Raw genomic sequence first — 15,069 nt, forward strand, 5'->3', positions numbered from 1 at the left:
GCTTTCAGATCTCCTGGTGGAAAGTGCAGTGGAAGAGCCAGGGGTTGGTATAATAAGCCAGGCACCCATCCGCTGCACCATACTGTATGGTCCTAGCCGTGTTCTTTTTACAAGGGGAAGTCTCCAAAGCTGCTTCTTGGCCACTCGTGAGAAAGGCACAAGTAACAAGGTTAATGCTGTGCTGTAGGGAGGAAGGATGCTCTTGTGAGTGGGGCCTGGGCCAGTGACTCAGGAGATCTGGGTTCAAGGCCGGGCTCCTGGGGTAAGTCACTCGATCTTTCTGAAGGAAAAAGATCATTCTCCCCATACTATTACTGTGAGGGAGATTCTCCACTCACTGATATCGCTGCATGACGAACTGCACCAAGAGGCTTACCGCTGGGCTTTTGTGCCAGGGCCCCCTGCTGCCGGAGCTTTAAATAACAGGAGCTCCACACACCTGTGCGCAGTTGGTGGGGAGGCAGGCGAGAGGGAGATCAGACTCCAGAAACCCATTTCCACTGCTGACACTTGAGGCCCTGGCTGGACATGAGCATGTGCCTCAGTTTCCTCTCCGTCGAGCGTTGCAGTTGTGTGGCTTGGTCAATGATGGTTGGCAAGTTGCCCTGAGATTCCGTGCTGGGTGAATTCTTATTGATTGATTGGTTTGCTGTTATTGGGCTGTATTCATATAGAAAATAGAGCGGCGACAACCCACGATTGCAGGATTGTTACGCAGTGTACAACTCTTCTCTCTCTCTCTCGCCCTCTGTACACACCCTTCCACCCACCCAGTGCCTTGTGTTTATAACACGCCCATCACTTTGGTATGTCATCACCTGCCCTGCCCCCATTCTGCTTCCTTGCCTGCTGTACTCCCCCCCTTCTGTCCCACCCATTCTTCCTACTTGGACTCACTTCCACCCGCTGAGCCCCCGCCCCGTCTCCCGCTCCCCCCTACTCAGCCGGAGGCGTTGAGGTAATTGACTGTGGGATCCCCTAGCATCTCTGTTTGTGTTTTGGGCTCCGTCTTTGTCCAAGAGGCTGGGCTCTGGCAGTGGACGGGAAGCCGCAGGGTCAGCAGGAAGGTGGGTCCTCACCCCCGGCTCTCCTTGAGCATCTCCTGAGCACCTTGTGTCCCAAGCGGGTCACCGGAGCAGATGCAAATCTAGCCGTGGCTCGCAGCAGCTTTTCTCGGAGACATCCCCAGCATCCGGCAGCAGCAGCCAGGCACTGGTTACTGTCCATCTCTTTCCTAGCAGGGCTGAATGACAGAGGGTGCCCCATTGCCTGCCAGTGACCCCGGAGAGCTGCATAGCTGGGTCACCTCCTCTCAGGTGGTCATGCAGGAATTCCAGAGCCTCCCTTCAGGACACTGGACTGGATGCTAGTTACATTTCTCAGGGTCCCGGGCAGCTGGTGGGGGACACTGGAATGTATACAGAGGTATCTCAGAGGGAGTACCTTTGTCCAGCCGAGGGGGGAATGGAAAGTCCTGCCATTCACTGAGCTGTGTCCTTTGTCACAGGCATACATGTCTTAGTACCTCATAGAGTCTGCCAGGTGCTATTACTGTACTTTGTCGACAATAAACCTGGCCTGGCACCTTCGTACCTTAACGGTTCTTGTGGTCATTGGGCGTTTTGCTCGAGCTCTGCTGTGCCGGCTGTCTATGCAGAGCTGGGGCAGCACACAGGGAGAAAACATACACGCAGCAGAACATCTAACCACAGCTGGGTGCAAACAGCACAGGCCAGGAATGATACTACCTGGAGATATGATCTTGTGAGGTTCAGCTGGCATTAGTGGGGTCAGTCCTTAAATGAGACCTCCAAGGAGCATGCAGATGGCACACTTACTAGGGGGCGCTCTTCCCCCCGTGTGAGAGCTGAGCCTCTGTCCGAAGGTGGGGTTAGGAGGCACTGTGACACAAGGGGATCTGTCTTGTGGATGAGATGTAAAACCTTGTCCTCCTTACAGGCAGGATGGCTGCTTCATTCCACCCCAGAGGTGGCTGCATGTCAGCAGTGGATGAAGGAATCCCTGAATATAATGTCTGATTTTTGGGAGGTGCTGAGCCCCCACAGCTCCCATTGCCTTCAAGTGGACTGGGGGGTGCTCAGCACTTCCGAAAATCAGGCTTCTAGTTTCTGAATTTCTTTGGGGTCCTTTAAGATGAAAGGTGAAACATGAAAACATGGGTTAGATGAGGGAGAACAAATAGCTGTACAAAATCAGCCTCTGGAGCTGGAGAATAACAATTACAATAAAGGTGATGATTTCCCTAGTTTCAGAGTAGCAGCCATGTTGGTCTGTATTCGCAAAAAGAAAAGGAGTACTTGTGGCACCTTAGATTTCTCTAGTGTCATTCATCTCAATGGACCCCAAAACACCCCGGATAACTATACACAGCGCTGAACCTGCCACTGAAATGCAGCCTCCTCTGGGGTGGAAACAGCTCGGGGCAACACCATGCAACAGCAGGTAAAGAAGAATCCATTGGAAATGCGGAGGGGAATGTAGGGAGGCAGAATGGAATTACTTGAGCTGGGGATTTAAGCATGACCATGGTGGAGCCCAAAGCACCCTGGGATCTGTAATGACCGTGAATGACCAGGACCTTGGTTTTAAGTCTCATGTAAAAGATGGCAGCCTAGCGCCCCCTAGTGCCACAACAGGGTGTTGAGTCACTAGCGATTTAATGGGCAAGGCCTGATCCAAATGGCATGTACTATTTCCCAGGCACCAGGACCCATGTAATACCTGCCAGGAAGGCCAAGGGCTGCCTGGGTGAGGGGGCTGCAGATCACCTCCCGGATCTGAGGAAGAAGGAGGAGCTGAAGACTGTTAGCAGCTCAGCTCAAGCAGAGCAGAGAACGGCTGCCAAGCCCTCCCCTCCAGAGCGGATGCAGGACAGTGCTGCTGGGGGGCCTAACGCCAAGGCGGTTTTCCATATCGGTCCCAGGTGGCTGCCTGCTACAGGGAAGGGGCTGCAAGCAGACCCCTTAGGGTCATCATTTCCAAGCCAGAAGGGACCAATGTGGCTTCCCTGGGTTCTGTCCTGTGTGAACTACAGTGGCTCTTCTAGCAATGCTGCCAGATTTGCAGGGATGGAGAATCCAACTGGCAAGTTGTTTCCGTGGTTGGGAACCCAGCCACTGCAACAGCCGCAGGGAAGAGGGCCCTGCTCCAGCTGCCGGGAGGCACTCTCTAGCCCGGACTCAGTACTTCCATGCTGCTGCATGGGGCTTTAGTGGCAGAGAGCCATTCGAGGGGCTGGTTCCAAAGGCCACTGATGTCAGTGAGAGACTTTCCACTGGATCGGGCCCCAGGGGAGAAGAGAGAGCCACTCCAGGGTATTTCCCCCCCAAGGCCATTGCAGGTGGGCAGGGGAATCCACCCCCAGTTATTTATTCCATTCTAAACTAGGCTGGAGCTCACTTGTGCCACCTGGGACAGTTGTAAGCAAGCTCTGGCCTGGATTTCTCTTTACACTCCCTCTGGCATGGCTCCTTTCTCTGCCAGGCATTTGCACAAGTGAGGTGTAAAACCCAGGTTCTAACCACTATAATCTCTCAGGATCCCATGGCTCTTTCTGCTAGAGACAACCCCGCCATTGTGGCCAGATGCCAGCTTGGCTCATTCCATTCAGTCTCCCTCTAGAAATTCCCTTTGGCGGATTCAGAGTTTTTCTTTACTTCCTGCGTTAAACCAGTGCTGTGCATTGTTAAACAGCTGCCATGTTCTGTCACAGAGCTGGCTGCATTGCAGTGCTGGGTGAAGAGATCGCTTTTCTAGTGGCATGTAAAGCATTCAGAAATCCTGCTAGGAACAGAGGATGTTACTTTGCGCTGAAGGGAAGGAGGGAGCAAAGCTGAGCATTTGCTGAGAGGTTTATTCCAAGGCACAGGACACTTTGAAGGCAGCCGTCCTCTCTACCCACTGCTGTTCCCTGCAGCAATGCCTTAGCTCTAATGAAAAGCCTGTTTATTATGCAGCTGTTAATCAGGTTCTGATAAGCCCATCTGGAGGCCCGTTTCGGCCCCGTCTCCCAGTGCATGGATGTTTGCAAAGACAGAGCTGTGTGAAAGGAATGTTTCCAAACCCCCGATGTCCCTCATCTGGGGTGCCCCCCACCCTGGCAGTTTTGGGGGTGGGGGAATGAGTGCAGAGGAGATGTGCAGGTAGGACACTCCATTCCTTTCCCCGCTACATGACCCCACACAATGCGTGGCCCAGGACACAGAGGTGCTATAGACAGGGCGAGCCCACAGAGACGCTGAGTCTCACACTGGTGGGACTCCGTTGACCATACTTTGGATTTAACACCAGTGTGAGGTCAGAATCTGGCCCAGTCGTTCTGGCCAAAGACTCCCAGCCTCCTCCCATACAGTATCTTGGCAACAAGCCCAAGCCTGCCCTAGACACAGCTGGGCCCCACTGGCCCCGGCACTGGGAGTTCCAGGTGTCTCTCCTGCATGCCAGATCCCTGCCTCTACCCCTCCAGCCATTATTGCCATGACTGTGGTGCCCTGGGCCTGCCCAGCCGGGCCAGTCTGCTGACTGGCTGCCTTGGTACCTGCCTCGTGTCGCCTCCTGCCTGGGCTTTTGGTTTTAAAACCACACAACCAAAGCCTTGGCGGGTCGATGTGCACCCCCACTGCAGCGGGCCCCAATCCTGAAGAGTGTCATGGAAATCAGCGCAGGAGGTACAAAGCAGAATCAGGCCTGTTCGGCATCCCCTTTGCAACCAGTCCCCATCCCGATGCTCATCCGACGGGCAGGCCAGCGACCTCACCAGGGAAATGCGAATGACTCCAGCTGCTGCAGAGATGACTTGTTGTTGTTGGCTCATTGTTTCCTTGTGCTTCCCTGTCTGTCTGTCTGTCTGAATGTATTGTCTCTTGTCTTATACTTCAACCAGAATCTCTTTGGGGCAGGGACCATCTTTTCCTTGTGTTTATACAGCGCCTAGCACAGTGGAGTCCTGGTTTGTGACTAGGGTCCCTGGTGTTACTGTAGTGCAAATAAATACCTCATAGCACTTCTCATCTCTAGATCTGAAAGCGCTTTACCAAGGAGGGCAGTATCATTCTCCCCATTTTGCACATGAGGAAACTGAGGCAGGGGGAGGGGAGGTGGCTTGCCCAAGGTCACCCAGCAGCAGAGCTGGGGCTAGAACCCAGGTCACTTGAGTCCGAGTGCTCTACCCACGAGACGAGCAAACCGGCAGAGATGGCGTGAAAGGCGTCATGCCCACGAACGCTAGGTGGTGCCCCAGGACACTAAGGGCTGCAGGTAGAAAGGGCTTGAAGGGGTAGTTTGACGTACGGTGGGGACCAGGCTCGCTGGCAGTGCCCCCCGGAACTACAGTGCAGTCAGCAATCCCAATCCGTGGCTGCCGAATCCAGGCTGGGCCTTAGGGCTGCCCTGTGTAGTGACCCTAGGCTGCCAGCTGGACAGCCAGAGAGGATCACAGGGTCTGTCTGTGTCCAGCAGCCTCAGTCCAGGCTCCCCTGTAGGTCAGAGGGACGATCATGATCACCTAGTCTGATCTCCTGCACATTGCAGACTATAGAACCTCCTGGAAGAGACCCCCAGCCTCTGGCTGAGTTACTGACGTCCTCAAATCATGGTTAAAAGACTTTACGTTACAGAGAATCCACCACTTACCTTAGTTTAAACCTGCAAGTAACCCAGGCCCCATGGTGCAAAGGAAGGCGAAAAACCCCCAGGGTCTCTGTCAATCTTACCTGGGGGGAAATTCCTTCCCCACCCCACATATGGTGATCGGTTAGACCCTGAGCATGTGGGCAAGACCCGCCAGGCAGACACCTGGGAGAGAATTATCTGCAGTAACTCAGAGCCCTCCCCATCTAGTGCCCCATCTCCAGCCGCTGGGGATTTTTGCTACTGGTCGTCGCTGATGGGCCACACGCCATTGTAGGCAGTCCCTTCAGACCATCCCCTCCAGAAACTTATCAAGCTCAGGCTTGAAGCCAGTTAAGGTATTTTTTCCCCCACTGCCCCTCTGGGAAGGCTGTTCCAGGACTTCACTCCTCTGATGGTTAGAAACCTTCACCTGATTTCGAGCCTAAACTTGTTGATGGCCAGTTTATCTCCATTTATTCTTGTGTCCACATTGGCGCTTAACTTAAATAATCCTCTCCCTGCGTAGTATTTATCCCTCTGATGTATTTATAGAGAGCAATCAGCTCTCCCCTCGGCCTCCTTTTACTTAGGCTAAACAAGCCAAGCTCTTTTAGATCCAGCCCAGCCCAGCCCTCCCTCTTGTAACACTGGGGACGCTTACAGGGGACGTGGGAATTCCTGCTCCATGGGACATTTTAGAGCCATGAAACTGCAGCACCCTGCTGCATTCTCTGTTGCCTTTGACTGATGATATCCAGTCCCTGGGTGCCTCCAACTAACTACACTCATGGCCTTTGGGACCTGCCCCATTTCTCCCCTGCCAGACCCTTCCCTGCTAGCTGCGTGTGCATACAATGGGAGCCCACCCACGATAAAGAGGCCTAGGGTTTGAAGCACCACCAGTGCTTCCTGGCACACCTAGCACGCTACCCCGTGTCCGGGACATGCAAGGCAGCCCTGTGCCGGGAACTAGTAGCTATGGGGAGGGTTGGGGAACCAGTTTCAGCACAGGCAGATGTGGCTCTGGAGGGGTGGGTGTTGGAGGTCCGGGAACAGGGAGTGTCTGTGCAGCTGAGCTGTGAAATCCTTGCCCTTGCCTTGCGGCTGCTGCTAAGAGTGCAAGACCTTTCCCTTCACACGCCCACCCAGCTGTAATACACCCTAGGGCTCCTAATGGCTGGGAATAGCACTTCACTGCCATCTCCTGAGCACGTGGGGAATTGCATAGGCAGGTAACCCAGGTTCTGGATCCCCTTCCATCCCCGCTACCAAGAACACTGCCCCAATAGTCTGTAATGCATGTCCATCGGCGCCACTCGGGACTGTTGAGGGCAAGGGCTGCGCAAGGCCCTGGGAGTTGGGGTGGGTCACTACCTCAACCGGAGCCAGCCATGCGATGCCGTTGCAAAAAAAGCAAATGCAATTTTAGGTTGCATTAACAGAGGCATAGCATGCAAGCCACGGGAGGTGATGGCACCGCTCTGCTTGGCACAGGTTAGGTCTCCGCTGGAGAAGTGTGTCCAGTTTTGGTCACCAGTGTATAGAAAGGACGGAGAGAAACGGGAGAGGATCCAGAGGTGAATGACCAAGATGATCAAAGAGAGGGAACACAAGCCAGATGAGCAAAGGCTGAAGGAACTGGGTATGTTTAGTTTGGAAAAGAGGAGATTAAGAGGTCTTCAGATACTTGAAAGGCTGCCAGCCGGCCATAAAAAAAGATGGAGAAAAATGGCTATTTAAGAGCTGCAGACAGACAGCACCTGGGTGTGTACCTCCAGCTAGCACAATGGCGGCTTTGTCTCCCACTAGGAGGTGGAGCAGGTCTGAATGTTTAATATGGGCTTTTAGATCCAGAGGTTCCAGAGTTCAGTCCCTGCAAAGAGACCCAGCCAGGGCAGGTGTGTGGGATCCAGGCAGGCAGAGATCTGTTCCTTCTGAGTGCTCAGATCCACCCATGACTATAAGTGCAGCCAGTACAGGTACAGAATCAAGCCAAGCGTCAATGAGTCCCTCAGCCTCCTCACTCACCATCAGGAATAAGGAAGAGGAAAACCTGGAGAGGATTCTGTGGCCACTTGGAACAGGGCCTAGGCGGGGTCTTGCGGTGCTTGGAGTGAGGCTGGGAAGAGAGCGGTTGCTTGCCCAGCTGAGTAGATGGTGTTGCTCGTTTCCCAGGTGCACGGAGCAGGACGGCTGGACTCTTAAGAGGATCATTTCAGAGGGTTTAAACCAGGGGTAGCCAGCCTGAGCCTGAGAAGGAGCCAGAATTTACCAATGGACATTGCCAAAGAGCCACAGTAATACGTCAGCAGCCCCCCACCAGCTCCACCTCCCAGTGCCTCCCGCCCACTGGCAGCCCCGCTGATCAGCGCCTGCCCCTCCCTCCCCGCATCTCCTGATCAGCTGTTTTGTGGTGTGCAGGCGGCGCTGGGGGGAGGAGCGAGGGCACGGCAATCTCAGGGGAGGGGGCGGGAAGGGGGGGAGTGGGGGCAGGGCCTGGGGCAGAGCCAAGGGTTGAGCACATTGGAAAGTTGGTGCCTGTAGCTCCAGCCCCAGAGTCGGTATCTAGACAAGGAGCCGCATATTAACATCTGAAGAGCCGCGTGTGGCTCCGGAGCCCCAGGTTGGCCAACCCTGGTGTAGAGAGTGGGAACTACTGACTAGATCACAGGGTTGGCAGACCTGGGTTCTCTTCCCAGCTCCATTACTGGCCTGCTGGGTGACCTTGGGCAAGTCACAGCCCTGCTGTGAGCCTCAGTTTCCCTCAAGATGGGGATGATGCTACCCACCTCCCAGAAAGTTTCATCAATGACTGTTTGTAAAGCTCTGTGAGGACCCTGTCTCTGCACAAGGGCCAAGTGTCTTAACTGCTCTGGTCCCTAGAGAGAGACGCCGCAGTGAACTGACCTGGGCTTGTCTGTTTTGTTTCCCTCCCTGCTGCAGCCCAAATCGAAGTGATCCCATGTAAGATCTGTGGAGACAAGTCTTCAGGGATTCACTATGGCGTCATCACCTGCGAAGGCTGTAAGGTAAGCGATGGGCTATGTCCGACCCTGGCACTCAGCAAGTGTAATGAGTTGGGCATTCTCAGCCCGATGATTCAGGGGATGGTGGCCTTGGTTTACACACCTCTTTGGCATGTGCCGTCTGCACGCCCAGCACTGGGGCAGAGGTTTCCAAAGGTGCCAATGCCAGCTAGACGCCAGCTCCCATTGAAGGTCCCAGCCTAGGCACATTGCCGGGCAGGAGCCGGATACCCTGGTTGAGCTGCTTGGGGACAAATCTCATGGCACCTCCCTGGCTCTGGTCACCATCCTACCAGCACCATTGCTGGCCTAGTGCCCCCCCCACCCATTCGCCCCTTCCCTGGGTCCGGCATTGCTCCCTCCGCACTCTGTAACAACCCCTGGTTCCGTTGTGTGGGCCAAGGCTGGACAAAGCAGCCTCGTTCTCCCCAGGAACGAGCTTAGGCTGGGCTGGGCCAGGTGCCCCCGCTGGGCCTTTTCCATCCCCACCCTCAGAAGACCCCTCCTCCAGTCACTCCCCGGGCAGGTGGAAACCATGTGGGGGATTCTCTGCCCCTCCAGTTTTGAACCGTCCTCCTTCCCACGCAGGGTTTCTTCCGGAGAAGCCAGCAGAATAACGCCAGCTACTCCTGCTCGCGCCAGAGGAACTGCCTGATCGACCGGACCAACCGGAACCGATGCCAGCACTGCCGCCTGCAGAAATGTCTGGCGCTGGGCATGTCACGTGATGGTGAGTCTGCTCCCAAGGCCTGGGGGTCGGCGGGACCCCTAGGGGATCAGGGAGTTGCAGGCTGGGCCGCTCAGTGGAAAATAGTAATAGGGCTGTGAGCCAGGACTCCTGAATCCCCTGGCAGTGCCAGGGACCTGGGGTAAGTCTCGTCCATTTCAGCTGTAAGCTCCTTGGAGCAGGGACTGTCCCCCAGTCTGTGCTCAGCGCTTACCAAGGTGGGGGCCCTGATCCCAGCTGGGGGTTCTGCTCGCTGCTGCTTACGAAAGGAGGGAAAAATCCCATCATCGGAATGTATCAAAATAATCACCCCAGCCCTGGAGCCTCAGGGGCATTGCCCTGCCCCCGCCCCACTCCTTTGGCCCCTGCCTGGGGGCAGTGGAGTTGTTGTTAACCCTTCGTTTGCCACTGCACCCCATCCATGCGCCCAAGCCCACTGGCTCTGCTTCCTTCTCCCCAGCGGTGAAGTTCGGCCGCATGTCCAAGAAACAGCGGGACAGCCTGTATGCGGAGGTGCAGAAGCACCAGCAGAGCCAGGAGCAGAACGGCGTCTCCAAAGACAACTCCGAGGCCCTGGCCCGGGTCTACCCCACCAGCGTTAGCAGCAGGGTCTCGGACCTGGACGACATCTCCCCACTGTCAGACGGGCTCCTCTTCGACTTCCCCCTCACCCCCGACGGAGGCAGCACCTACTACAACCTCGACCTCCTGACCTCAGCCCAGCCCTCGCCCGACCAGTCCAGCATGGATGTCAGCGATGCCAAGCTCATCAAGCAGGAGTCCATCTACGAGCTGATGCTGGAGCCCGGCCTCTTTGCCCACAGCACCCTGGAGGGCAGCCAGCTCGCCTCGGACATTTCGATGCTCGAGATCGGTCAGTACCTGCCCCCCCCAACCCCAGACATAAGGGAAGGCATGAGCTGAATTTTGCAGGGCTCAGAGCAACCACCCATAGGTAGGGCTGAACCCCAGAACTTCAGCACTGAAAGCACAGGTCTCTACTGCTTGAGCTAAAGGAGTATTTCTTCTAGTGGGGAACCGTAGTAGGCTATCATCTCATGTGGGCCTGCCCCTAAACAGGGGGATATATGCTGATAGCAGAAGATAAAGTGGGGACTCCCAGTCTCTGGTCCTGCTCTCTCCTGGAGCCTCCTGCAGTCCCCTCCCTGTGAGTCTGGCACCCACCCACCTAAAGCGTCCCACTCTGGGAGTGTGTGTCCATGCAGGGCTAGTGCAGCCCCAACTACAAGGATGGAGAAGAGGCTCTAAGACTGGCCTGCAGCCCCTCAACCCCTTTCCCTGTCCCCCCAAGGGGCAGGAAAGCCCTTGGGGGGGATAGGGCAGCTATGGCAGGAACTGTCCTCTCCCACCAGAACTGAGCAGCGGCAGGAGGAAAATAGTCCCCCCAAACTCAGCTCCTAGTGTTCTTGAGACCCAGAACATGCCCCACACCCTGCTAAGCTGCAGTCCAGCCCGTACTCCCCTGGTCAGCCAACTGCCTGAATTCCAGCTCACTCACAACACACAAATCCTGTAACAAGCCCCAGGCAGCTAAGAACTTTGTAGCAGGGATAGACCCCAGATCCTCCTGCTCTGAAAGCACAAGGCTCCTTGCACCTGAGCTAAGGAGAATCCCCACTGTCAGTATAGGGCCTAAGACACACAGATTGATCAGTTCTGATTCCACCCAGGAGAAGGCAGTGGCACATATAGACATCTGACAGCTCATCACAACACGTCCGTAGCTGTGAGGCCATGCTGGCAATGCGCTAGGAGCCCTGGGGCTGCTCTGTCTTCGAGGAAGCCTGTCTGCCCCCGTAGGAGCCAATGCCCTGTCTCCCAGGCCCTGAGTCTCAGCTGTGCTTTGTGCTTGCTTCGGCAGACCGCATCGCTCAGAACGTGGTCAAGTCCCACCTGGAGACCTGCCAGTACACGACGGAGGAGCTCAAGAGGCTAGCGTGGATGCTGTACACCCAGGAGGAGATCAGGAGCTTGCAGAACAAGGTAACTTCCCCTTGCTTCCTACCAGTCCCTGGGGTCTGTGCCTCACTGCCCCACACAACAGGCTGCTCTAGATATCCAATCCCCGGCACTAATCTCTCCCGGGTCAGGGCACACGTACGGGAGTTCGTCATGGTGCCAGCTGCATCATACGTGGTGCCCCGGGAGTGGGATGGGGATGGGGTTGGGGAAGGGATATCGGCTGTGATGAGGATGCTGTCACGGCCGCATGGGGCTGAGCACGCCCTGCGGTTAGGGGCAGAAGCCCCTGGTGTGGATCTGCAGATGGAGGAGCACAGCTTTGTGGCTGGAGGTACACATGCCCTAGGGTTGGTGGGGCAGAATCCCCAGGCCACTTACCCTGGCGTTCCAGACCATCACCTAGTGGGGCAGGAGAGTGGAGACAGGGATGAACCAGGTTGGGTCACAGCAAGGCAGGGCTCTTTCCGGAAGCCATCTCCTTGAGCTCCAAAATCCAAGCTACCGTTTTGGGGAGGGGAGGGAACCAGATGCCGTTAGACTTAATCTTGTGAAATAGACGTAATATCCCAGAACCGAGTGTAATGGCTGAAGCCATGTCTGCCTGAGTCTGCAGGCAGCGTGAAAGACTGCCTTTAAGGAGTCTGTGAAACCCCTGTCTATTTCAAGGGGTCATTCACTCTGAAGTTTAATGATGGCCAATTTTTAAATGGCTGATCAAAGCAAAAAAGAGACAGATCCATCATATTATGAAGATCCACTGTGAGTGGAGTCTCATTTTGGTGACCAGTGGGTGGAGCTTAGTTAGTGAGTGGCACCTGGAAGAGAACCACTACTAATTTTCTCACCCCCACTTCTATTCAGTCTTTGGGTGGAGCAAATGGCCCAGGGACGCCTTGTATTTCAGTGGGAGTTGAACAGCATGGGAAGGGAGATGCATGAAGATTTGCGGGTGGGGGTGTGCATTCTGTGGCCCGCGGTGCAGAACCCCACACAGCGCAGCCCGCAGGATGGCACTGTACAAAAAGGAGCCCCCGTGCTTGGTCCCCTGTGCGTGGGCAGGGGTGTTGCGTGGAAAGGAGCTGGCTGTGCCTGATGCACCCCCGTTGTGCTCACAGAGCTGCGAGACCATGTGGCAGCAGTGCTCCCTGCAGATCTCCAATGCCATTCAGTACGTGGTGGAGTTCGCCAAGCGCATCGATGGCTTCATGGAGCTCTGCCAGAACGACCAGATCATCCTCCTCAAAGCAGGTGAGAAAGCGGGGAGACGGACCCCACCATGCAGACAGGTTCCTCCCCGCACCCTGCTGGGGTGGCAAAATACCACCCCCCCAGCCTTCTAGGCACTGATAGACAGTCTGGCCCCTGGCCTGGTCCCCAGACAGCACAGGTCCTCTTACATGCCCCCATTGGAACCTCAGCGCTGGGTGTGGGCGGGGCTAGGTTGGGAGGGGGTGGAGCCAATGTAGGAGGCTTCAGGGCCATTTAGCACAGGGCACTATGGAGATGCTGGGCTGCTCTGGTCTATGGAGAAGCCCATAAGCTGCTCTCCAGAGGCTGCTGTATGTTCGAGCCCCTTGGGGCTGTTCTGATTTACATCCGGGCCATTCCCAGAGCAGCCCACATTGAAGAATGGCTGAAAGCCGCCTTCTCCCCACCATGCTGCACCTCATAGAAGATTAGGGTTGGAAGAGACCTCAGGAGGTCATCTAGTCCAACCTCCTGGAGGCTCAGCCTTGGATTTCAACAGGGGGGCTCCACAGGGCCACTTCCTCGTTCCTTCCCTTTTCTGCTCTGCCTTTCTCTTCCTCCTATCTCTCTCTCCCCCACCAACGCTTCTCCCTCTTCCTCACCCCCACCCTCCTCCTTCCCCTGCCGTCTGCATCCCTCCTTCTTCCTCACTCTTATCTCCAGACTGAGGTGGGTCTGGCTCACCTTCTTGGCACACACTGAGCCCCGCTGCCCCTCCGAATCTCCCACCCCATGACACATGCAGGTCCCACTTTCCACTGTGGGCAGGTGGAGTGGGTGGGGAGGAGGATCCAAAGAACTAGCAGGAGCTGGAGCCCAGAGCCAATGGGGGAGCCCCTCAGATCACACTGGTAATGGTGGGAGGCCCAGGGGGCATCTCACAGCATGGGGCACCCAGCTCAAGAGCCTCCTCCCTGGCTCTCCTGCTTAGGAGGAGCTACGGAGCAGGGGCATCTCCCAGCACCCTCCCCTTCCTGTAGAGATGGAGGCCCCCCGAGGTGTGTCTCGCACACATAGAGTGGGCCATGCCAGGAGCAGCCTCTCTGCCATCAGCCCAGTGGCCTGGGCAGCTTGGAGACGCATCTTCCTGCCTGGCCTCTTCCTGATCACAACCAGCAGCTGGTGGTGCTGGATAAGGGAGAGAGAACAGGAAACGCGAAGGATCATGTAGAGCCACAGCCTTGATGGTCCTTAACCTCCAGAGGTAACACGCCCCAGGGCGCCAGGCTGGGAATGCTCCAGGATTAGCAGAGTCAGGGGAAAGCACATTTCCCCCTGCTCACCCAGCTTCCCCCCTTCGCAGGCCCACCTTTATTAAAGGTCCTGCATGTAGATGGGCTCAACCATTAATGTCCAGGTCTGGAGTTCAGCCCCACCAGGTTTGGAGGGGTTCAGATCCAGAGTTTCGCTTTGGCTCATTAGGAAGCTCAGAGAAAGTGGCAGATTTTGGATCCAGGTCTGGTTTTCAATGCCCCCCCCCCACAATCCCCACAAGTACAGGGGTGTTGGGATCTTGGGGGGCACCAGGTGTGTCTCACTGTGGCTTCCAGCTCCAACCTCTTAACCCCTGGGGATCCCCCTCGCATCCCACGACCATTGAGGAATAGACAGAAGGGAACAATCCTGCCCCGATAATCCTGGATGAGACCTGATAAGTCTCTTCCATCTCTGCCTCCTAGGGGCCTGATCTTCAGCAGTGCTCCAACTCCAGCTCTGTCAATGGGTGCTGAAGATCCTCAGCCCTTCTGAAAACCCCTGTGAATCTAGCTTGTTCTCACAGCATCCATCTCTTTGGTATCTTTGTCCTCATAGAGTCCGAAAGGACCTGAGTTCTAATACTGATTCAGCCAATGACTCACAGGGCAAATTGCGTCCCCTCTCTGTGCCTCAGTTTCCCATACCTACCTCCCAGGGGTGTTGTGAGGGTAACTTAGTGAACGTCCGAGCAGTGCTTTACACATCTGCAGCACTGTATAAATGTCGTAGTGACAATGCTGGCTGTTTTATACACTTTTAGGCCTGCATAGCACGGATTCTCTCTTGCCAGCGCACAGCGGGTATAGAATGATCCCGCTGTGATCCGGCAGCACTTGGCACTGATATAAATAACTGTCCGGAAGTAGGAAAGAATCAGGCCCTGGGTTTCTAGTCAGTTTCACCTTCCAGCTCTCAGGCACTAACTAAAGCTGGTTGGAATTTTTCCTTCGCAATGGCGGAAGGGGGTGTTGCCAACAAAAAATGGCTTTTTCGTCAAAGTGGAAATTTCCCTAGGAATTGTTGGATGTTACTGAAATTTTTAATTGAAAACCCAGAAACTTTTGAAGAAAAATATCAGTGAAAATGACACGTTCTTTGTTCTTGTCTACCTGGGAATTAAGACGCCTTTCCTCACCGGCTCAGACACTAACCCCACGCTGGTGGGTCAGATTTCCCGTTACTGCAAGTACTGCTCCG

General features: G+C 55.4%; 1 protein-coding gene across 1 annotated transcript in view; it reads left to right on the plus strand.

Annotated features, from left to right (window-relative positions):
• Positions 1 to 15,069, plus strand: part of LOC119848330 (nuclear receptor ROR-beta-like) — a 40,751-nt gene that overhangs the window by 18,283 nt on the left and 7,399 nt on the right. Inside the window, exons 2-6 of the mRNA XM_038384017.1 lie at positions 8,575 to 8,660; positions 9,246 to 9,387; positions 9,845 to 10,258; positions 11,267 to 11,388; positions 12,483 to 12,615. Of these exons, the coding sequence (XP_038239945.1) occupies positions 8,575 to 8,660; positions 9,246 to 9,387; positions 9,845 to 10,258; positions 11,267 to 11,388; positions 12,483 to 12,615 (897 nt within the window). The remainder of the gene's footprint in view (positions 1 to 8,574; positions 8,661 to 9,245; positions 9,388 to 9,844; positions 10,259 to 11,266; positions 11,389 to 12,482; positions 12,616 to 15,069) is intronic.

The sequence above is a fragment of the Dermochelys coriacea genome, chromosome 25 (assembly GCF_009764565.3).
Source record: "Dermochelys coriacea isolate rDerCor1 chromosome 25, rDerCor1.pri.v4, whole genome shotgun sequence".
Taxonomy (NCBI): domain Eukaryota; kingdom Metazoa; phylum Chordata; order Testudines; family Dermochelyidae; genus Dermochelys; species Dermochelys coriacea.